The 24,573-nt window shown below is 30.1% G+C and overlaps 2 protein-coding genes across 6 annotated transcripts; both read left to right on the plus strand.

The window, feature by feature from the left end:
• The first annotated feature begins 932 nt into the window (after nt 1-932).
• Nucleotides 933-2,486, plus strand: Vps20 (vacuolar protein sorting 20). Its single transcript, XM_011639993.2, has 3 exons — nt 933-1,154; nt 1,374-1,483; nt 1,772-2,486. The coding sequence occupies exons 1-3, from the start codon at nt 1,089-1,091 to the stop codon at nt 2,226-2,228; spliced, it is 633 nt and encodes a 210-aa protein (XP_011638295.2). The 5' UTR covers nt 933-1,088; the 3' UTR covers nt 2,229-2,486.
• Nucleotides 2,487-8,600: 6,114 nt separating this feature from the next.
• LOC105427984 (uncharacterized) lies at nt 8,601-24,502 on the plus strand. 5 transcript variants are annotated; one of them, XM_011639995.2, is made up of 4 exons: nt 8,601-8,836; nt 18,360-18,630; nt 22,378-22,619; nt 22,935-24,502. In XM_011639995.2, the coding sequence occupies exons 2-4, from the start codon at nt 18,382-18,384 to the stop codon at nt 22,936-22,938; spliced, it is 495 nt and encodes a 164-aa protein (XP_011638297.2). In that variant the 5' UTR covers nt 8,601-8,836; nt 18,360-18,381; the 3' UTR covers nt 22,939-24,502. The 5 variants fall into 5 exon arrangements, with proteins under 5 accessions (XP_011638297.2, XP_011638299.2, XP_088935977.1 ...); XM_011639997.2 differs by having other exon boundaries at nt 8,602-8,836; nt 18,380-18,630; XM_011639996.3 differs by lacking the exon at nt 8,601-8,836 and adding an exon at nt 15,409-16,012 and having other exon boundaries at nt 18,380-18,630.
• Nucleotides 24,503-24,573: the final 71 nt, after the last annotated feature.

Below are 24,573 nucleotides of genomic sequence, written 5' to 3' on the forward strand. Positions count from 1 at the left end.
AACATTAATAATGTATAACGCTAACATTAATATTAATGTTATTATTAACGTGCAATTAGTTTCTTCCTCGTTGGAGGTACGGAATACTCAGCTCCTCCGCCACGTCAAGGCCGTCCCCATCGGAGGAGTTATTATTTATAAAAGTCATAAATTTTAAGGGAATAAGTCGCGCGATGTATGTATATACTTTATTAAAAAGTCATTGTTTCGATACGTTTAACCAATCGATTGTAAATGAGCACTATTATATTCACTATTATATTCACATATATAATTTGGCAATGAAATTTTTCATTTAGTAATGAAAAAATGCGAAGAAAAATGCGGAACTGCTACTTGTCCATACGAACGCCGAAGTTAAAGAATGATAGCACGTGAAGCGCTCGTAAAGACGGTACGCGTAGGACGCCGGATATATGTATGTACATACGTACAGCCACGGCGAGTAAACAATTCTTAAGGCTGCGATATTTACATTGTGTGTAAAACGAAATATTAAACAACAATATTACGAATATTATCTGATTGATACGAGGCACTATAATTGTATGATCAATTCAACATATATGCTGTAATTACATTTTAAATATCTTTTGAATAATCAATTATCGTGCTGTTTATTGTTTTGTTTTTAATAAATAAATTTAATTAACTCTTTGTTTAAGAAATAAATATAACTTATTGAAGATAGACATGTAGATATCTTATATATCTTATGTGTGTTTCAATGAATTCAAAAAACAATTGTCACAATAAATAAACTAGCTGTACGTATGTATGTATTGCAAAATTCTAATATGCTAAAATGAAATTTGCAGATGCTAGTGTACGGAGGTTTCGAGGATCCCACGAAAAAATCGGGATGATCGTTCTCAGGCTTTTCCCTGATCAAACATTCAAATGCTGTCGAGTGAAGCGATGTCTCGAGAATCGCGAACATCGAGAATCGAACGACTAACATGGTTGTCGCCCGGCGAAGGTTGACGCTACACTTTTGGTGGCTGTTAAACGTAACGTGACGTGACGTCCTCGCGAATTAAACGCAAAAATTTGATTTGCAGTTCGCAATCTGTGATATCGCGGACAAAATGGGGATCTTCTTCGCAAAAAAGAAACATACGAGCCGCGTCACTGAGCAGGACAAGGCGATTCTGGTAAGGAATCATTTTAACCTTTTCCTCGGCTTTACTCGTGAAATTGCCAATTCATCATCTTATCATTGATCCCGCCTAATATAGATCGCAAATTATTAACAATTATTTAATTTTATATTTATTTTAAGCAAAAAATTGTTAGACATTTGGTGTACTAACATTAGAGAAACGTTGTACGTATTATAACCTCAATTTGTCAAAGACGCATTTTGTTTGCAGCAAGTAAAACAAGCGAGGGATAAGATTAAACAATACCAAAAAAAGATTGAGCAGAATTTGGAAAAAGAACGATTGCTTGCGAAAGAACTTCTAAAAAATGGAAAAAAAGAGTAAGTGTTATATTTATAAATATTATTTAGAGAAAATATTTGTTTATTATATAATATATTTATATAATATAATTTATTATTGTAGATTATTAGTGTATGTTATACATAAATTAGCAATATTTAGTAATTATTAAAGATTTAGATGAAACTTGTGTTTTGATAAAAATAATAATTGTTGCTTCCCAAAACATCTCGTTCTTTATTTACTCAAATAATATAATATTATCTAATATAAAATTAAGCTTTGTTACTTTGTTACTAAAATTATCTTGTAATTTTTAATTTCAGTCGGGCGTTGCTTATGTTACGCAAGAAGAAATATCAAGAACAAGTTCTGACACGAGCAGATGGTCAGCTAGAAAATCTTGAACGTATGATGCACGATTTGGAATTTGCTCAAGTTGAGATGAAAGTTGTTGACGGTCTAAAAGTTGGCAATATTGCATTGAAACAATTGCATGCTTTATTGTCTATCGATGAAATTGAAAAAGTCATGGATGAAACAAGAGAGGGTATTGAGAAACAAAGAGAAATAGATGAAATATTATCATCAACATTTGCTACAGAGGAAGAGATTGATGAAAGCGAGATTGAAGCAGAATTGGATGCCTTGATAGAAGCAGAGATCGAGAAAGCTCCTGAAATATCAAAGGATGTTTTACCAGACGTGCCAAAGGAATTACCAGAGGAAGAAAAGAGTCGAACGAAAGAAAAGATTCAAGAACCAATCGCGATAATGGCATGAAATGTAATATTCAAGAACTGACAAATTTTTGCTAAATGACTTTGTGCAATAAGCTATGTATATATGTACAGTAAATATACAACATATTTAATAAGTCTGGTTTATAAAATGTATTCATAAATCAAAACTTTAGTCCAAATTACTTTTAATTTGTTGTATACTATGTAATAAAATCCATTATGCTATGTATATATATCATAAATTTAAAAATGCTATGATGGAAGATATGTATGAATAAATAAATATAATTTTTTCATATATTATATTTAATACCTAATCAAATACAATGGATTAATCTATCAATAAATATTACTAACTTTTATTTTAATAATTTATTTAACTATGAACTTTGTAATGTGTGTAAATAATTAGCAATTTTGCTTATTAATAATTATAAAATATAAGTATATAATATAAATATAATGCAATATATGAATATTATAATTTAAATAGCAATACACCTATGAGAAACATTATATTTTTTTTCTTAATTACATTTATTTTCTCAATTAGAATTATCTTGTTTAATTATAACAATAATTTCATATTTTTAATATTTTTTTATATTTAATTTTATATTTAACGATGTATCGACCTTATAGAGATCTTATATTTCAAGAGATTTAATTATAAATTTTTTTTAGTTTACTTTAATATTTTGTTTAAAAACTTAAAAAATTCATATCTGTTTGTTATAAATAATAGTAGATTTTATAAAACAAGTTGAGAATTAATGTCTAAATATATACATAGAGTACAAAGATGTAATCTGAAAGATGATCTATTAATTACTATTTCTGCACATTAGCATGATATTCATTAGCATGATCTCAATGTTATATGATAGCATAAGCTGTGACCTTATTTGCAAGAAATTAGAAATTTGCATAATTAAACTGATGTTTCTTTTTAACTAAAAATAGAAATTTCATAGTATACTAACAAAAATTATGATCAACTTAAATCTATCTCATTCTGATTTTATATAATCTTTTAAAAGATATCAAGATATTATTATTTGGTAGACTTTAAAAGATTCCGTTCCAGACATTGAATAAACATAATGCTTCAATTTTGGATGTATCCAAGGATATGAATCTTCTAAATTATCTGAATAGTAGAAATATTTAATTCAGGTTTAAATAAATTCCAGATTCTGATTTGCAGCGAAATTAAATTGGGAACCAAATTTGAGTTTATAGTGGATTTGAATTTAAATCTGGATTTATATTTAATAACTAAATAGAAAAAACAAAAAATATGTTATAATTAAATAGAATGTAGATTAAGAAACAATACTTTAGAAATCATATATTGACGTTTTCTTTTTTTAATACCCGATTCCACCAACGTAGATTTGCTTTAATCTCGATTTAACTTGCTCTTTATCTTTTTCTAATTCTTAAAATTAGAAAAAATAAAGAGTAAGTTGACCCGAGATTAAAGTTAATCTATTATATGTTGGTGGAATCGAGTATAAGTCTAAGGTCTAGTTTAAGGCGAGGAGGTTGAAAATTTAGGCAACGGTGGGGAAAATCGTTTTCCATCCTGTTCGTTTTAATACTAGATATGTGTCTATGACATCCTTACTTACGCTATCACCAAATAAAATACATACATGTAGACGTATATGTTACGTGTACATATACTTGACGTCCTTTTTTTACTTTTTTACAAATTTGATTCAAATAATCTAAATAGTTTTTGTTTTGAGTTTTTGGATTGAAATTAATTTTGAATATGCAAATGTCTCTGAGATATCTGACTAAATAAAAATTTTATTATATAGCAATTTGTATGTGAATTGAACAATAAAAATTGATTATTAAACTGTCTTTATTAAATACATTATTTATACACGTGAATTTTAATACAATGTCGATACATGTGTATTTATCATGTCAAGTTTTAACGAATTCGTGATAAAGATCTACAAACATATAACTGTTTGTCAGATGATCACATATCGGCGTTCAGATATATTTTTTTGATCAATAATATATCATTATTTTTTAACTAAATCATTTTAGCTAGAAGATAAGGCATCGTTCACTTACAAGGCCGTTATCTACTCCTTAATGGCAATGTGAGCATAAGATATCTTGACCAGACTTGCAAATATTTGCGACTGCTCAAATTTTTCCACTCGCTTAGTCAAAAGATATCCGATGGAATAGTAAATAATGCTCGTTATGTAAAAGTTGTGAAGTATATTGATGATGTTTTGTGAATTTTAAATCGAACATTTGCAATAAATAAATGAGACTTTTATTTTATGTTATGCTAATTTTATGTTATGCTAATTAAATTTCTTATTTATATTTTATATAATCTTAATCGAATTTAATTGATTTACTATAAAATCTAATATATATCAAATTACAATAATAAATTAATATTGAAATTATAAGCTTAAATTTTACCTAACTTAATATATCTATATTTTTATTTACATTCATCATACAGTATATAAATAGCTTTATAAAAATCTTTATTGTAGCTTTGTACAAATTAAATTTTTATTGATGTCTAAAAATTACTAACAAATTTATATTACATAAAATTTAAGTTTATAATACATATGTGTGATTTTAATTTTATGCCATTTTATACATTATTATATAGTATACGAATAATTACATTTATTAAGAATATCGATACTTATTAATTGTCATACTGCGCATTTGTAACCAACTTTTATAACTTTATTAAAATGCATTCAACAGCGTATATTCTACGCGCGTAGATGTTTTGTTCAAGTAGAAGATATTTCTTGTATCCATACCAATTACCACCTACTTAGCAACATTTTTTCTTTCTAAGACGAGACGATTACGAAACATTCTAAGTTTTTTTATAAACGCCATGGCGCCTATTTAATATCCGAAGACAAATTTTTGTCGAATTTAGCATCGAATATAATAATTTGCAAATCTAATTGTCTAGAGGAAAAATTGCTCGAGTGCTTAATTTAATTGTTTTATACTTGACCTCATTTACGACATGTATATGTCGAAGATTATTCGCAGAGAAATGGTTAACCATAACGTGTATTATAAGTTAGTAGGAAATACGGAAAATCATAAAAATTTAAATGACGTCTATACGGATGAACGATTCCGCATTTAAAACTGGATGACCTTGATGGATGAATGAGACTGAGAGGAAAGGCAGAGACGCGTGAAGAACGATGGCCATACGCATAAGTTGCTTGGTAAACGGTGTTCTTATTTCTTATTCAATGCTTGCTAATATTTTAAAATCGATCAACAACACGTTCACATCAAACGATATGAAAATATTTGTATATAAATATAATTCATATATAAATATAGAAACAGGATCTTTTCACTTTTCCGTATATTAATCAGACCGTAATTTCCAAAATTGTCCGTGATGTCATTTCCCGGAGATTCCATCTTCTCTTTAAAGCCACTTGGAAAAAACTTGAGATAATTAGTAACATCAACAGACTAACAATTTTACATTGTTCAAAAAACAGATTAAAACGAAGGGATTACAATATGAAGTATTTATCAATCGAAGTATTTGATAATTTTTATTATTTAGATGTTATCGTCATGATATTATCGTTAACGTATTATTGTAATATAACAATTTAGAATATCTACTTTTTCGATTAATGAGATTTCTCTCTATAACAATTTAATTGATTCTTAAATATTATTTTTTAATATCTCAGAAATCAAAACATAAGACATTTTTGCAAAAAATATGCAGGAAACATCTAAAAAATGCTTTGACAACATGTTATATTCTGATTTTGGATTTTATGTTGTCTAGGATCTTATTTATTTATCTTTACTTGATTATTTGCATTTTTACTATTATTTGCATTTTTTTATTTCTTTTTCCATAAATCTAATATAATATTTGGGAAACTACAAGTATAGGAATAATATTGTAATACAAACTTATATTAATTAAATCACACTAGTATAAAAATATTTATAATATTATTTTATAGATGCCACGTAAAGTCACAAGCATGCACATATGATAAAATAAGCATAAAGCCATAAAAATATCTATTATTTTTACAGCCTCTATTTGAAATTATTAATAAAATTATAATATACATAATCTGTAGAAACTTTTTCTTTCAAAATCATCGATTTTTTTTAAACGCATTCAAGTATTATGTTGATTCACTTAAAAAATGAGACATGTTCTCGAAAGTACTAGACCATTAATCAATGATTATCTCGATTTAATAATCACAGGTAAAATCTTAATATTATCTCTTATCTGGGGATGTTGAGTGGAATTATCTTTAGACAAAATCTAAATTGTCTCATGAACCTATTGTGTTTATTTTAAAAATTGTGATTATTACTTCACATCAGATAAAAACTATTTGATATCTAAAATAGACATGGTATTAAAATAGATTAAAGACAATTTTTTTATTACTCACCTGTTGCGATTTCAATTATTACACATCTTTCCACTTTCAATGAGAAGAAATATATGGTTATAATTTATATATATATATATATATATATATATATATATATAGCGGGCTACGTTGCAAGTTCGGTAATTTAACGACACATAGTTCACGATATTAAGCATTTGCCTTGAGTTTATATATATTCAAGAAAACGAAGAAAAATTATTTCGACACTAACTTTGCTGATCAATGCCATCCATGATCTTCTTGTTTTAAAAATTAATTTCTTCTTCATTTCAGTGCTATTCTTTTTTAAAGTAAACTATTATCTATTACTAAACTATTGATGCAAATATATTCAATATTATATTTAGATTTATAAATTTATTTTAATAATATTGCATCTGAATGAAATTATACATAGGTACAAATCTGAATTTTTAAAATAATCCAAAGCTAAATTAAATATTATTATATAAATATACTTCAAGATAATTTGACGTAAATGTTTAAAAAAAATTATTTATATCGAAAAGATCGGACCAAAATAAACGCTGTTCTCAACAAAAAATTATGTAATTAATTAATATCTATATAAAATGTTTAATTCGTATTATTCAAATAATTTTCATTATTTATTTTAGATATACTTATAAGTTTACTTTATAAATTGGATTTCTATTTTATTTTTTTGTCATTTATGAATGTATTAATAAATTAAATAATTTTCATGAATCATCAAAACATAGTCTCGCATTTAGGTGGCACTATATAATAATAATCAACGTTGATGAATCAATATTGATCATCATCACATAGTTTGACTTAAAGCACGTATCAAGCTTAATAGGAGAATATTACACGATATATAAATAGATCTCCCGAGACTCGTCTCGGCGTGAGCGCGTTAATTGTACCGTTGCTCCGAATAAGATGTTGTCGATTGCCACGCGATTGAAGCAAGTGGTTGGTCGAAGATGCTGCCAGTTCTCATTATCGAATTGCTGCTATTAATTTATATTACGCCGCGCTTTGCGAACAGCATGTAATCAACATTCTAAAAATCCCCCGGGCAGATTTTTCCTCACATTGTTCCTCGCAAATGAAATAGCTACAATCAAACTTCACGTTTCTTATTCTCGATAAACACACGCAATGTGTTTCGACGAAAAACGAATAAGGAAAGTTATATTGATTGAATAACGCATTATTAATTCTTACAAATAATGATACATTCTTTTTTCTATAAAATTATTTATTGCACTATAAATTTATCTACTAATGCATACATTCACTTTATATTTTAATAAAATCTTCGTAGAGAGAGAGAGAGAGAGACAGAGAGAGAGAGAGAGAGAGAGAGAGAGAGAGAGAGAGAGAGAGAGAGAGAGAGAGAAAGAGAATTAATGTTTCGAAATTGAGCAACAGATAAGAGAGAAAGTTTGTGAAAAAAAAAATGATAATTAAGAAAAAAGAAAGCAACTCTAACGAAATAACCAATCATTTTCTCAATCAATCAATTTTGTATGTATTTGAAAAATAAAAATAATTTTAAATACATATAAAATTGATTGACTTGTTTATTTATTTTGGCAAAAGATATTTTTTATATTTTTATATATCTTGTGTTACTATTAATCTTTTTTTATTTAACTTATTAATAAAGTAATATCATTTATAATATAAATATAATTTATAATATAATATTATTTATAATATAAAAATTTTTTGTTATTTAATATTTTAATTAATATTTGATTTTATGTAATTCAATTTATCTTTCTTTTTAATTATTTAAAAAATATTTTTATATCGAAACATTTAAAGAAGCAGAACAGTGCTCAATGTAAGTCTCTCCGCATGAAGATTGAGAAACACTGCTTGGAAATACGTCTGACATCAATGGTATACCTGCATTTGACTTTAGTAGTAACTGGCAGCGTGGGTTAGACAAACCCATGAGAACGGCTGCCGCATCAGTCCGCGTCGAGTCTCCGTCGTGGGAGTTGCGCTCTCTTGGTGCGTCACCAGCGCAGCTGTAAGGCTCCGTTCGCTCACTGACGCACAGAAGAGCAGCGAGAGCGAGAGATCAACAAGATATCAAAGACCCAGTGAGTTAGGTCAGTGTGTGTCGAAAGTTGTCAAATTTTCCAACATCTAACGGGTCTGAGATACATCGCGGAAATTAATTTAGGTAAGAGAAATTCACAGTTTCTTAGTTGTTAGAGACTTTGAATGGAATCAACCATATACCCGTTTTGACTATGTTTATTAAAATATATCATTTTATAGTGATAAATGACATTCACAAACAGTTCAAATTTGAAAACGGTAAATTCATTTCAAATTCAAAAGATATTCAAATGATCAAAAACTTATTGCTTTTTTATAATTTTTGTTATATTTGATTCAATTATTTTTAATTTTTGGAGAAATTAATTGTAAAAGTGATTAAGTTTATTAGCTGCTTGACAATAATTGAAAAATTTGAAAAATTTACACAAAGAACAAAGAAAGGAAAACTACAGTAATAATAGAAAATATTTTCAGAAATACATTAAGACATAATTAGAGAAATAGTACACGTAGTATATCTTATTATAATATACTGTTTATTCTTTTTTTATTTCTTTGAAATTATATTTTCATTATATTATTAGACGATTATAAATTACTTGTTAAAAATACAAAAGCATATATAAGATAGTCTCAAACATTCCGGCCAAACTTTGAAATTTTATAAGTTATTCTATACATTTTTGTTGCAAATAAAGAGAATATGCGTTTTTTAACCAAAAGTACTGAAAAGACACAAAAGTTCTAGAGAATTAAATTATCTTTTAAATGAAAACAAAATTGTAGTATGTTCCATAAATTTCGAGATAATCAGTTTTGAAGGAAGCGCAAACGTACATAGTACGTCAGAATGACTTAGCATGTGGTTTATTTACTATATTTTGCTTTCATTTGAAAGCTAATTTAATTCTCTTTTGTATTTTTAGTTTTTGTTAAACTTTTTGTTATAAAACGTATACTCTCCCTGATATTTCTAAACATGTATAAAATAACCGATTTTTGAGCGCTAATTTTTTTAATAAAACATTTTTTGACTCATGTTTATAGGAAACTTTTTGTTCAGAATCAAATTTCCTCAAAGTTTGGCCGAAATGTTCGAGATCATCCTACATAAATTTTACGTTTTTGTCCGTTAAATAAATATTCATAAAAAAAACTGAAATATGAAATTGAAATCTTTGGAATTTAATGCATTACATAAACAACTTCTCAGACTTGTATTAAACTATTATTAATATTCAAAACTTATCAAACTTATTATTTATAATCAAAATTTATGTTAATTAAGTAAAATATATCCATGATTTAAAAACTTTTATTCTTTCTTAACATTTATTACAAAAATAAAAATAATTTATTTAATCATATAAAAGTATATATTACATACTTCTATTATATTTATAAATCATACACATCTCAAACTTCTTATGTTTTTTTAATTTATTTTCTCATTTCATATATAATTAAATACTAGAAGAAAATTATTTTTAAAATTATTTACATTAAAATTATTTACATAAATGGAACGTGGAATTTATGTCCGTATTAACAACTTTAATAAAATTAGGTCTGTCACTTCGATGTATAACCGGTATACGTCATAAATGATTTCTTTGATTTATTAATTGAATAATCACGAGAGCATTTATCATTACATTGGTCATTCTCAATTTATTATAAAACATCATTAAATAGACGTTATTACAATACGATCGCATAACAGATATGCCTTAGAACTTATTAGAGCGAATTCGTTCACAAAGAAAACGTTTGTTATCTCTTTATTACGCTGTTTAAGTTTCGCAGGTGCAACAGTTTGAACTATGAGCGTAAACATTACTATTTTACATATACATGTAACAAAAAATATCTGCGTATTTTTCAAGTATTAGTTTAAAAAATTGAACACTGTATTTTTTCTCACGTGGTATTATTAATTCAACGCAGATATCATTTTGATGTGTGCAAATATTTTTTTTATTGTATATACGTTTAAGTAAAATTTGCTTAATATTTAATCTGATAATTTTAATTATGTAAAGTAAATATAATTCTTATGCATGATTTTGATTAAATAAATCGATTTTTAGAAATAATATTTTTGAATATCATTTCTTTATTTAATTTCATTATTTAGTTTGCGATTTTTTTTTTTAAAGGTACAAATAATTTAACAAGCGAACTAAAAAGATTTGCAATGACACAATTGTTTGTGTTGAGTCTATGAAAACGTGATAACACACATTATATCAGTGACGCAGTATATCATGAATGTATTATTGCATCTCTTCTTCGTCGAATTTTTCGCAGTTGCGATCAGCTTTCGCGCGGTATTAAACACGTAGGAACGTGATAAAACTCCTTACGATGTGATAATGTGAACCAACCAAAGAATATGTTTACCATAATTCTTCATAATTCTGCCTCAAGAAAGAAATATGTTTCAAGTTTTATTTGGAAAAAAAAAACAATACAATAGAAAACTCATATACATAGTTAATTGAGTTTATTGTAAATATATAAAATGCAACAATTAAAAGAAATCAGCAGGCACTTGTATCAAACGAAAATTTAGGAAATAAAATTATCAGATTTCAGGTTTATAATTTTTTTTTCAATCTTTTTAAATTTCTCCAATCTTTATAACAAGAATACTTTAGCAAGAATAACGAACGCGACTTTTCGTACGCGCGGAATAAGGGAGGCAAGAAATGAAAACGGGAATCATATAGATCGCGTTTCGAGTCGGTCATGTTGAAGAAATTACGCGAATATAGACATGAGAGACAGTAAATAAAGCCGTTCTCGTGGATATTTTTCACTCGTCTTCGCGCGACAGCTCCGTATGCGTGAAATCGACCATTTACTTATCTACTGCTGTCGTGTGCGAGCTGCGAAACCGGGTTAAGGTTAAACCATACAAGCGACGGATAACCACCATATAATAATCGCACCGCCGTCAACCACCGGTGCAAGTCATTAACATTAAGAGCCATTTTCTGGTCATTTTATGGAGATGCGATGCAAGTGCGAGTCCCGATGCACATTGCGTGTAAATATAAAGGAGAGCCCAGCCGTCACGCACGCACGCGGTCTCTGCGAAGACCGTTCGATAAAATGCAAAATGCACGAAAGTACAGACCGATCGATCCACCAATGGCCGTACATGTACGCTTAGTTGACTTCTTGGGCACGGCAAAAAGTGAAAAGTGTATCAACGAATGTTTCTTTTAGATGCTGTGTACTCGTCGTTTTTAAATAAAACAATTTACATTGGCGTATAACGGTTATTGCTACGATTATTATTCGAATTTGCAGAATGTCAGTGATGCTCCTACCATTGCTTTCTGTTGATTATTAATAATCACGTAAAATGTTTTATCGTATAGCATATATTAATGTCGTTTATAGCTCTTGCTTGTCTTGCCGTAGTTATTCCGAATTTAATATAATTTTGATCATTAGATCTGTAAAATCTGTATATTATTCTTTTTTTTTATATTTATTTATTAGTTTTTTCTTCACTCTGTCTTCCATTATTTTCTTTATTTCACGTTTTGCATGACCATACATGATATGACAAAGCTCGAATAAACAATACCGTGGTTCGAAAATGTAAAATTTTTATTACTGTTATAGAATATAGAGGAAGTTTTATTTCTTACAGATATGATTTCATATGATGTGATTGCTTGCTATAAATAGCTTGCTATAAAATTAGATACGCGCTATCGTATATGATTTATCATATTTATTTATACTGGTTTAAACACTGTACACAACTTGATGTTACAAACGGACATATGAGATGTCATTTTAGTAATAAATATCTTTCTTCTCTCCCTTCTGTATTTGTGTGAGTGTACGATAAGTAAGAATAGAGACAACCAAATTATAAACAAGTAGCAAAGAAAGGACAAACTATTTATACTTAATACAACAGCAGAAGTAATGCTATCAATTTTTTTTAATACGTGATATTACTTAAGAGTCAGATAACAGGCAATATGATGCTGCATGTTTATCAGCATGCAAAGGAAAATTAGATTACAATCATCTCAAACCTGATTTCTCGTATGTATTTTTGCCAATATTATACGAACATTGTTTTTGTTTGGTTTTTTTTCATTTTCTCGGACAAGTATTAATCAATATTCTTCTGAAAAAATTTATTAAGATAATATCAGTTTAAATAACAGACTGCATTGCAACACAGGAAAAAATTATCTACAATCGGTTCAAGCTAGAAATAACGATTTTTTTTAAACTATTTACATTGGATTAGCACGCAATCTTACTCATGTTACTCGATGCGTTGTAATGTTTTCTGTGACACGAAATGATGATTATTAGCAAGGAAGTAACGTATCAGTTGTAAAACCGTTACCTATTACAGTTATATTTTTTATAACAAGTTGACAACAGTATCATATAAACTTTTTTATCCTTGACATGAATCTAACGATTGTTATATTTTAACGATTTTAATAATTTTAATAATTATTTCCAGTGCTATTTTATTATTTTTAGATATATCAAAATATACGTACTACGAAATTTTACCTTTCTTGCTCCAAATAATAATAAATAATATAAATAAAAATATAATAATAAATATATTTTTTAAGACCAGTAATAATAATGAATTACTATTTTTAAAGAAAGATCGACAATAAATCATTTTTAAAAAGTACAATTTTTCTGATGTAAACATTTAATTATTATGTGTGAGATAATAATACAAGACTTTGCGCAAAGCACATCAGTGCAAATTTGCAAATGTTTATCAGTAATTACAATGATAATATTATTTGCTATGTTCTTTTCGTTATCAATCACCACCAATGTATTAAGAAAAGAACTAAAAAAGAATGAAATATCAAAAGCATTTTGGCAACAAACTTTCTTTACGCTGCTATTATTATATTGGATTACACTGTGTTATATTGAAAAGATAATACCTTCTAAAACCAAGAACGATAAGATCTATTTTAATTTATATCAACGTGTTTAATCATTATCTTTATAATTGAATTTACATTACGTTACATTAATGAAGTCTGATCCATTCTTGAATATAACTGATGAAAAACTGCAAAAATTTATATATTCGACATTTTATAATTTTCTTTAAAATCTTTCTTTTGATATACGGCATGGCACGCAGCCAGTTTCTGATTATTAAAGAAATAAAAACTTTAAAATAGACAATTAAAATTATAATCTTAAGGTTTTTATGAATATTTTTTTTTAAATTACAAATGATTTTCGGGTTACCATTCTGTCATCAAATTATTGTTAATGCTAATATTTCGTGAACATTGCAGCTCATTTCATCAGAGCGAGAAGTAATCTGATGCATTTTATACAATCTGTAGCAAATTGCTTCTCGCTTTAATGAAGTGAACTGTTATATTGGTATTAACCGATGGTAATAGTAATGGTTCGTGACAATTATATCACGATAATCATGGTAATCATTATATGATATAATTATCGTGATATAATTTTAAAAATAACCAAGATTATTTGTGAATAAAGAAAACTCTATTATGTCAAAATTACTTGAGAGTTATAGTTGTAATATTTCTTAAACATATATTTGATAATCATGATTGAAATATTGCATAGTTAACTATTCGATTAGATGTTCCTTCTACTTTTAAAATCACCAACCGGTTTAAAGTAATTACGTGTGAATAAGACAGAAATGACATGCAACAGAAAATTTATCTGATATTGCAATCTAATATTATCGAGTTCTATTATTCTGAAATGTATCCTTATACACTTATTAAAAAAAATGGCTAAGAAAACAAAATAATTAAAATTTAAAATTTTTATAACTTTATAGTAAATATTTGTAAAAAATATGAAAAATCAATGTAAATTATTAAAATTAGACAATGAAATATACATATGCTTTTTTAATTTGATACATACATACAAAAAATATCAGCTACATAAATACTAATACATAACGATATAAACCGTTCTTAGAAGCAATTTCTACATTTACAATGAATTGAATGACGCTGGATATGACGTATCAGTATTATAATATGAGTATCTGATTGCAATCGAGTTATTATTAAACCGCACGATCAGCTTACCTATTCAAATACTTATTTTAATAATACTTTTCTTAAGTATTTCTTAAAATAATTCTTAATACATTATTCTGAAATTCTTAACTCTCTTTAAGAAAAATTCTTTAAGAGTTTTTAAAATCAAATATTGTAATAATTAGGCCTTAAATTAAAAATATCTTGTTATCGTGAAATATCTGTTTGCACATCTTCACATAATTTCTGCAATTTCTTGAGTTCTATAAAATGATTATGTACTCAGCTTTTTGCAACTCAAAAATTATTAACGTAATAATGTTCTTAATTGCGTTATTTGTATATTTTATTAAATTCCTTGATGACTCTGATAGCCTTGGAATACTTCTCATATAATTATAATTGCATATGATTTATTATACATACATATACGACCATGCTGTTAAAAATCGATATACACACATAATACACATTTGAAAGAAATAAAGATCGCCGACAAGGCGTACGATGAATACAACGGTGCAACGGTGTCTTCACTTTTGCTATAAAATTGCGAAGTCAAGGAGCAAGCTTGTCCAATCGTGCACTTCTTTTTACTGCGACGCAATTTCTGCTCGTACATGGTCTCCGTCCATAGCTCGTGGCAGCTGAAACAAAATATGGCACATCTACATCAGAACAGCGTTTAGTGTTTAACCAATATCCTGCACTTCATTGAACGTAGTCTAGCCTCTTGAAGAGGTTCGTAGTACAAGTCACGTCCTTGGATGTCGCTTCTCGAGTATGTATGTAAATTGGAATTAATTTCGCGGCCGCGTCATTGCGCCGGTTTGTACACGCATAAGGGAGTCTGTTGGACGCGTGTATATCTTCGTTGGTATAACATATAAACGCGCGCAAAAAGGAAACCGCGTGTCATCGAGCGGTGAGACAATTTTACGTCCTCTCACGTATTTAGGCGGACTCGGATGCTGATCGCGCAGCGATAACGTTTCGAAAAATAAGACTTTATCTTTACGATTTCGGTGACGCGCTCGGAAACGGATCGTATAATCGTACGTCGCTCGGAATTGAACGATCTCTCACTCTCTATTATATTCGTGTCGCCTTATATACTGCGGTCCGCGACGCGATATGTTAGTCGCTAGGAAAATTTGTTAGCCGAAGGACAACGCCTATATTATATATCAGCAACTATACCGTTTCCAACACCATGGATGAGTCCAGCGGTAAACTAATTACAGTATGTTATATTAATTAAATTTGCGTAACGTTTTTTAAGACTGTGAGGTGTGGTTTTAAAAAAAAAAAAAGAACTTGAACTTTCTTTTTTTTACTTCAAGAAGGAATATTGAATCGCATTATTTATTTTAGATAAGTAACGCGTTAGACAGAGATAGTGTTGAATTAATTTGCATGCATTCAAGCTTGAAAATTATTATGCTATAATCACTATAGATTCGCAATATTCACTATAGTTTTACTGATATTAAAAATAATATCATTAACACTAATATGGAAGTGTATTAAAATAGAATTAGCTGTACGGTTATAATAACAATTAAGGGCGCAATATCTGCGATAGGTAGATACAGAATAATTGTATTGTTTTCCAGAGCATGTCGCTTTAGAAATAAGCTTTCGCATTTTATTTTCGCGATGTAAAAACAGAATGAACGCTTTTAATAATTATATCAATAATAGTGTTATTATTATTAGAGCCATAATTATAACAATAACGATCAATGCTGAAGTATAGATGTGACGAGTATCGATCGTCTTGTACTAATGTCGACACGGCTTATCTACACGTTATAATCATTTGCATGTAGCCTACTTTGTAGATAATCGAAGAATATTTATAGCTGTTTGGACAATGAATTATGTAAGAACAATAAAGTTCAGCTGATGAATTAAATTTTTGAATAATTTATTAATTCGACGATGGATTCGAATGCAATTATATATCAGCTGCTGACATTTATGCAACACCACTTAGGTATACTATCATGTTATAAAGAATGTCGATACACTTACACGGTAGTACTTTTTCAACAAGTCGAGATTTCTGAAATGCTAGACTCATTGTCATGTCGTACGATAAAGTGTTCTCATTTTCTAAGTAAAAATGCTCATGCATTTTTAATTTATAGATAACAGCTATATTTCACTTTCAGAGAGAGAGAGAGAGAGAGAGAGAGAGAGAGAGAGAGAGAGAGAGAGAGAGAGAGAGAGAGAGAGAGAGAGAGAGAGAGAGAGAGAGAGAGAATTAAACTGTTTAAATTTTCCTCCACCAATTCAGTTGCATTGAGTTCAACTTTCCTGCGTGATTTAAAAGTTTAAAAGTTAACTAAATTTTAATCGCAACACGTGTTTCTATTTCGTTTTCCAATGACTACGAATATCTTTATTGCATACTACATGGCAGGGGTAGCAATAAAACAGTAAATGTCTACAAGACGAAAATATATCGGGGTGCGCCTGCTTGCTAATTTTACTCGAAGGTATTATTTATTGCCCATCTAATTCCTGACGTCATGGCTTGTCGCCCTTCCTGATGTCCACAAGGGGCGGATGAGTAATGGAGTTTTGTGTACGAACAACCTACTTTCGAAAGTGACGTCTTTTTGTCAAGCTGTTTGCAACAAATGTTTTCCATTTTTGTCAATATTGTCTACAAATGTCATCTTAATAAAATCGCAATTTGTATTAATAAAACTTACCACGATTTATCTCTCATGCGCGAAGAATACGAAAAATTTTCTTCCATTATTCCATAATACGATTTGTCATGAATTACATTATATCTAATTATAACTATATACTATAACTAATTCAATAATTTCTTTAATTTGTAATAAAAGTGCGATGTTCCTGATATATATTCAAATTCAAAAACTCAATCGACTTGGAATAATAACTAATTCATAAACTCAATCGACTTGGAATAATAACTAATCTTGAGCTTTATGTAACTTTATATAACTCATCGAACGAAGGATATTAAAAGATATCTATTTGCATCAGACAGTGGAATTATACTCAATAACGGTAACATTTTTTGCTTCGCTTTATTGAATCTTATTACAGAAATTACAAATCGGATATATATGTATTAATAACCGTTGGCAATTGTACACGCTCATAAATTAGGCCATAATTCTGCACAGTCCAGCAATTGGAACGTACTTTCGATTGGTATTACCTACGCTATTAAATTTTAATAGCTGCAGTATATCGTCATCGTATTTGTGACAGCTGTTATACTAACATCATTCAATATTAAGTGAAACGACTCCTCCCCCGATTTCGTATTCGCAAATGTCACTGCCTACAAATAAAGTGATTGATAGCGACGTGCGCTTGTCTTGCGATCTGTTTATAACAAAAAATCAAACAGGATATTTTTTTCGTCGGGGAAAAAGAACGCTCGTTTATGTCAACATATACGTACACGTACATTATTGCCCTTAAAAATATCCTTAAAAATATCTCTTTTTTGCGCAAATCATCGAAAAGAAATGTTTTCTATTAATATGTATTATTGTTAATTTTTTTCTGATTTTTTTTTTTTAGAAAAACATTTCATGTTCCAGCTATGTCTCTGGAAGAATCACGAAGATCGCAACGCCCGTATCGATACGGGATGGTTCTGCTATGTGTCGGAGCTCTCATTAACTGGTTGGGTCTGGCGGAGAACTATGTCGAACCAGTGCGCTACGTTGGTGTTGCCTGCATAGTCGCTGGGGCTCTCCTCATTTGCGCCGCGATGTGCTGCTGGTTGCACGCACCGCCAACTAGGACAAGCACGCACACGCAACGCACGAATCATCCGATCACGGCACAGGTAATTCACGGACTGTCTGTCGACCTGGCAAATTTATTTGCTTCGTCAAACAAAATCGTCGGTTGCCTCGAATCGAGGAAAACCACGCGAAGAATAATATAGAATGATTCATACGTCAGCATAAGTATACACTTGCCAGTTTTCTGATATTATTAATCACGTATTTTCTTTTTTCTTTTTGTAAATTTGCTTTCATTAATCATCGCTATTGCGTGAAGTTTTGTATACGTGTATTTCTATATATAGCATGAGTGATTACTATTAGTCTCTACTACTCTGCAAATGTCACGAAGTAATCTTAGATTGAATAAATATTGTTCAGTAATATCATTAAGTTTTATTGCTTTGTTTAGCAATTTATTACGTTTTTTTATTGAACATACAAAAAAGACGTTACAAAAGACGTAATAACAATAAATTACAGATATTTAAAATTCTAAGAAAAAACATTTCTCGATGGAAAATAAACAATTAATTGTTAAATTAATTATATTCTAATAATATTATTTTACGTTTATTTATTATATTTGATTGATTTAAAAAAATTGAATTAAATTTACTTTTAAAAAATTTAAAAAAGATTTGACATTTTTTTTACACGAATGATATTTATCTTGTTTGTCATTAGATATTTATCAGTTATTTTTATTAATTGCTTTACAAATAACATTTTGCTTTAATAAGATGTTTATACATTTATAACATAATTTTACACGATTATATTAGTATTGTCGATATTGGGAATAATGATAAAAATGATCGATCAAGGACTCTTTAGCAACTCAGAAAAATGCAGGTCGTTGGCGTGGTGAAGGCCCTTAAGATTAAAACGTTTTTAGATCGATCCGGGTCAACCCCCTATTATAGACCACAAAGAACGTGTATTATCTATAGATACACCCTAGCCTAGCAGTAAGCCACAATTACCAGCGACGGTGGACAGAATAAGAAGAAGCTTAATAATATACTCACGAGCCATAGCTCATACTTTTTTTTCCCTTTCGAGCCCAGCGAGAGTGAAATATACGAAAAAAAAGGAGGAGGAAAAGATAAAGAGAATACACTTTCATACGTATCAGATAATATATCGCGATATTCATAAATCATGAAAATGTTCGGTAAACACGCCTTGTGCTCGTCGCACGTTTCCTTACCTGCAAAACACGCGCCTAATGTTTGCGGACATCGTAAAAATTTCAAACGACAGAAGTCTCCTCTTGATCGCGAGGCTAAGACTCGCGTCATCTATAGACCGACGCGAAGCCACGATTGCATCATTTGTTACTATCATTTCCTCCTTTCGATTTCGAATAACGGATACATTACAAACGCTTCCACGAATTCCTTTGTGATTTTTCTTGAAATCAATTGTTAATAATAATAAATAAAATGATGCAGATGATTCATATTATTACGATATCTAACTAACATATCGCTATCATGTATCTGTTTGTACCATTTATTACATCAAGAATAATTTCAACATGTCGTAAAAGAGAATTTAAACGTTTCAGTCCATTAGCACAAAATGTATACAAAAATTATTAACTTAACATTCACAATATTGACAGTAATTAATGATCATCTAATGAGAATCTTTGTTTGTCTTGTTGTAAATCTTTATCTATTTTATTACGACAAATATATATATATAGTTTTAATTTTTTCCTCTTCCTCTTGTGCTTCCAATCTGTGCTATTTTAAATCTGAAAAGCATTTTTCTCCGTGGAATTATCTCTACCGAATATTCTCTACATAAAATAAACGACCTGTCCATTTTCAAATGTTTGCCTGTCCGTTCTTTATGCTCCGTTACATTGTATATGCAAAAAAGATATAATGCACGTTAGCAAAGGAGGTCGTGGCAGTCTCTAATGTCGATTAGTGCTATAAGGATATTCACCCGGAAGCATGTACCGAGCTATATTTATCATCACTTATCCTTGGACACATTTGCTATTGCCTCATAAATCTGATGAAAATTTTCATTAGAAATAAATTTGACATCAAAACGTTGAAAAATCACAATAAATGTCTGCCGTCTTTTCACTATAATTACGAGACTTGAAATTAAATCCTATATACATTTATTTCCTACTTATTAAGAAACGATGACACATCTAATTATGTATCGTATTATGTCTCGGCTTTACCGCTGCGTTATCACGTAATTCCCTCGCTATTTTCACAAAACCGGTGTGTTTTCCCAAATTGAAAGGCACAAGTGTCACTTGATTCTCAGAAATCCATTTAAATCAATGCGTTAATTAATTTTTTTATTGACGCTTGATAACCTTCCGATAACGACTTATCGTGTTCTCGCTTCTGAAGAAGGAAGTTGATGTGTCCGACATGTAAGAAATGTTTTTTTTTTTTTAAATAAACTTAACCATTGATAAATTTATACGTGACAGATATGACATTGCAATTTTTTTCTAAAAAATTTATTTATTTGTAAATTTAGAAGTTATCAACTTCTATTAATTGTTTGACGCTGTTTAATTGCAAGTGAATCACTTGATTATTCCACAAGTGTTTTCAATGAAAATTAACTTTCCTCATTAGATCCTCTTACATCTAACATGTCGGTGATACTGCAATGATTTCAATTATATCATCTAACATCGTATTTGCGATCTAATTATCATGACTCGATGTATGTGTAAACCAAGATAATATATAATCATCAGGAACGTCATTTTCGTGTCTGATATGTTCAAACAAATACAAACAGCATGGAATGTTGTTTCTTCGAATCTTCGAGGTCAGACTACTGATCGGCGACTAATCGAACGCGTTTTAGCAGCAAAAAAATTTCGTAACGAGAGAGGGGACGTCGGGGTCACAGCCGTTCACCTCGCCGTTTCCACTTAGGCTCATTACGCAATTTTCCAGCGAAGCTTTTTTTTTTATCGCCGCAAATAGCCATGGCTATTCTCGTCCATCGCGCGCGCGTTTGCGTCTCGTACGTCACCCTATATATGTATCTCGCGTGTGCTCGCCCTTTCATTCGACTTACATTCAGCTGGCTACAATGTTTCCGAAGAATACCGAGAAAGCTAGGTACGTAGATATCTATAGACGACCTACGACGAATATAGCATGATGTGCACTTCCGGGTGAATATCCTTAACGCGGCACCGTAGAGTATCGCGGGAACTGCGAGGCCGGCACCTCGCGATCTGGATACTTTAAATAGACCTCTGCGACAACGTATCTCCATGATGATTAACTGTGCAACATACTCTTTCTCATGAACGTATGTTCGCTATTATTGAGATTCGAATTCAACGTCGGAGTTGCATATGCCACTCATATATAGAAATCTCAAAATTCAAACATCTTTTTCATAAATCTCTCCAAAATTCTACATCGTAAAAATTACACACACAAATACAAGTAACAATAATTGTAGAAATTTCTGCATTTCGTCTATTTCAAAATTCTAAATTTAAACTGCGAAACTTTATATAAATCATACCATGATAAATAGAAGGTCTTTAAATCGAAAAAAAGCAATTTATAATTCTCTCAAAGAAATTTTAAAAGATAACAAGTAAAACATAAGGAGTTTTTTTTTTTAAATTAAAGTCGGAATTAAATAACTGATATTCAGACTTCCTTACAATTAAATAAGAAAAAAAACATTCCAACGCGAAAATAAGTAACGTAATTATATCCTGCAAAGTTGTGCAAGTGATTTCTGATACGCTGAAGTTACGCTCAACCGATTGCTTCCTTTTACAGATCGATGACCCAATCCACGTGATTTCTATCGAGGAACCACCTGGCGTATCCAGGCAAAAGCCACCGGATTATGAGGCGGTGACGGACGCACCGCCGAGCTACGATGATGCTATCAAATTAAATCCTAGTCAATTAGTCAGGTTGAGCAATGGTAGTACGCCACCGTTATCCTCGGGACAAATTATCCCGACGACTATCAGTATCGTCTCTCCTACGTTAACACCGCCACCGCCATACGCGAGGTAAAAATACCTCATGTGTAAACCTCTTCGATGATGAATTATCAATATTACTCAATAAAAAAAAAAACAATTATCATATATCTTCATACAAAATACGTCTTATCTTCCAAATTATAGAATGAAATTTATTAATTCTGTTTTAATGCAAAAATCTCATATTTTTATTTAATTAATAATCTTTATTTTATGATTACGATATCAAAATTATGTATTTGATTTTGATTGTAATAGTTATATTATTAATTAAAGGTAGTAAAATGTTTCTAAATTCGTAAGAAGAGCTAACGTTTAATGAATTCTTCTTTTTCGTTCCAGGTGAGATTGCAGTGCTGTAAATAGAGACCAATGAATACACAGGTCTGCGACGTGGAAGAATCGACATACACCGTTGTCAATTGCGAAGAGCGATCACGTCTGTGGCCTGCGAATAATACGATGTCGTACGACATCGACAATTCCGTTGTTTGCTCTTGTTATTACGAGATGCGTGAATGTATACGTATATAGCTGCGCAAAATGCGATCATGTCGAGGAGAGGAAGTTGAATCATTCAAAGATTGCTCAACACTTCCACAAGCAAGAATCGAACGAGGATCTCTTCGCGACATCTTAAATGTCGAATGCTTAGATTATTAGCTATTGGACACTGTGAACCGTTGACACCAATGTCGTTTAGTGCTCAGAACGGTTAACTCTTCCTTTGTAAGTACGTAGTAACGTCTATTACGTTTCAAAAAAAGACAAGAGATTGTTGAATAGAGTCCATTTTAATCATGGCGATATCGGACTTTATTCAACACGGCCTAAAGGTTTGCAGCAATCGTCGATATTTTATTTATCGTTATATCACGATTTATATTCCGAGCTTCGCTGTTTTATTTGTTGAAAGTCGGATGGATCTCTCTTATAAAATCGCGCGCATCTGGGAAGTAGACTAAGGTGATAACGGCGTAGTAATACACAATGCACAATTGCAAACATATAGGCCTGTTGTATATATTGTACTTTTTCATTTTCAATGTAATCCGATAATCATTTCAACGAGAATCCATCTGCGATAAATTACGTCATAGCAATCGCGGTTTCTATCAACCGCACTGTTGCTCGGTCGTTCTGTAACCGCGAGAATGAAATAACGACTTTTGACAGTTGTATATTTTGCGATCGGTTCAGCTGTTCATTTAATTTAACGGTACGAATCGCGCCTGATTGATGCCGATCTGCAGAGACGGTAGTCTCTTAAAGTTAGTTGACGGAGCAAACACGCGTATTTTAAAATATGCATTTTTAATTCATCTTATTATAATTGTTATTTGAGATTGTAATGTGAACTAAATTGAAAATGTGAGTATAAATCGAAGAGATCGCGCTAAAATACAATAAATCGCATCGATTTATGATCGTAAAATTTATCGCTCCGATATTTGACTTACGTCATTTTCAAAATAAGCTACTCAACTATGCGCTATTAAGTTCATATTTTATATGCGATGGGAATTACTCGCGATAGATTTTCTCACTCTAGGACGTTGTTGGGATGTCGCGACACGCGTCCAAAGAGAGGATCGAGTGTCCCACAATGATTCGAAGAGGAATCACAGTAATAGAGCATTTAGCGCGTTGCGAGCTCAGCTGCGCGTAATTTACTGAAGAATGATCTTCTGCCATATCATCTCAGTGTCTATCTCTTTAAATACGCACACGCGCGCACAGTACACTCATGCGAAAGTCATTCGCACGTCCATTTTATTGTGATATATACTATACATATGTACGCATAGATATTATGAAGCAACACTGTCAAAACAATGGCGATGCTTGTAAAATAAGACTTTTTTATATCGAAAGTGCAAATATAAAATATGAGATTTTTCTACGGCAAATTTCTCTTATTGTTCTCTTATCTTTCATTTACCATTATTTCCCGCTAAATATTCAATCTTGTAAAAGATCG

This window comes from Pogonomyrmex barbatus, unplaced genomic scaffold, assembly GCF_055798465.1.
Source record: "Pogonomyrmex barbatus isolate J1 unplaced genomic scaffold, ASM5579846v1 scaffold3, whole genome shotgun sequence".
NCBI lineage: Eukaryota > Metazoa > Arthropoda > Insecta > Hymenoptera > Formicidae > Pogonomyrmex > Pogonomyrmex barbatus.

Excerpts from the sequence above, each read along its gene's own strand:
- Vps20 (XM_011639993.2), top strand. The coding sequence starts at position 1,089 with ATGGGGATCTTCTTCGCAAAAAAGAAACATACGAGCCGCGTCACTGAG. Across the intron at positions 1,155-1,373 it reads AGCAGGACAAGGCGATTCTG|CAAGTAAAACAAGCGAGGGA; the intron begins GTAAGGAATCAT and ends TTTTGTTTGCAG. Across the intron at positions 1,484-1,771 it reads CTAAAAAATGGAAAAAAAGA|TCGGGCGTTGCTTATGTTAC; the intron begins GTAAGTGTTATA and ends TTTTAATTTCAG.
- LOC105427984 (XM_089079851.1), top strand. Across the intron at positions 18,631-22,377 it reads ATCATCCGATCACGGCACAG|ATCGATGACCCAATCCACGT; the intron begins GTAATTCACGGA and ends TTCCTTTTACAG.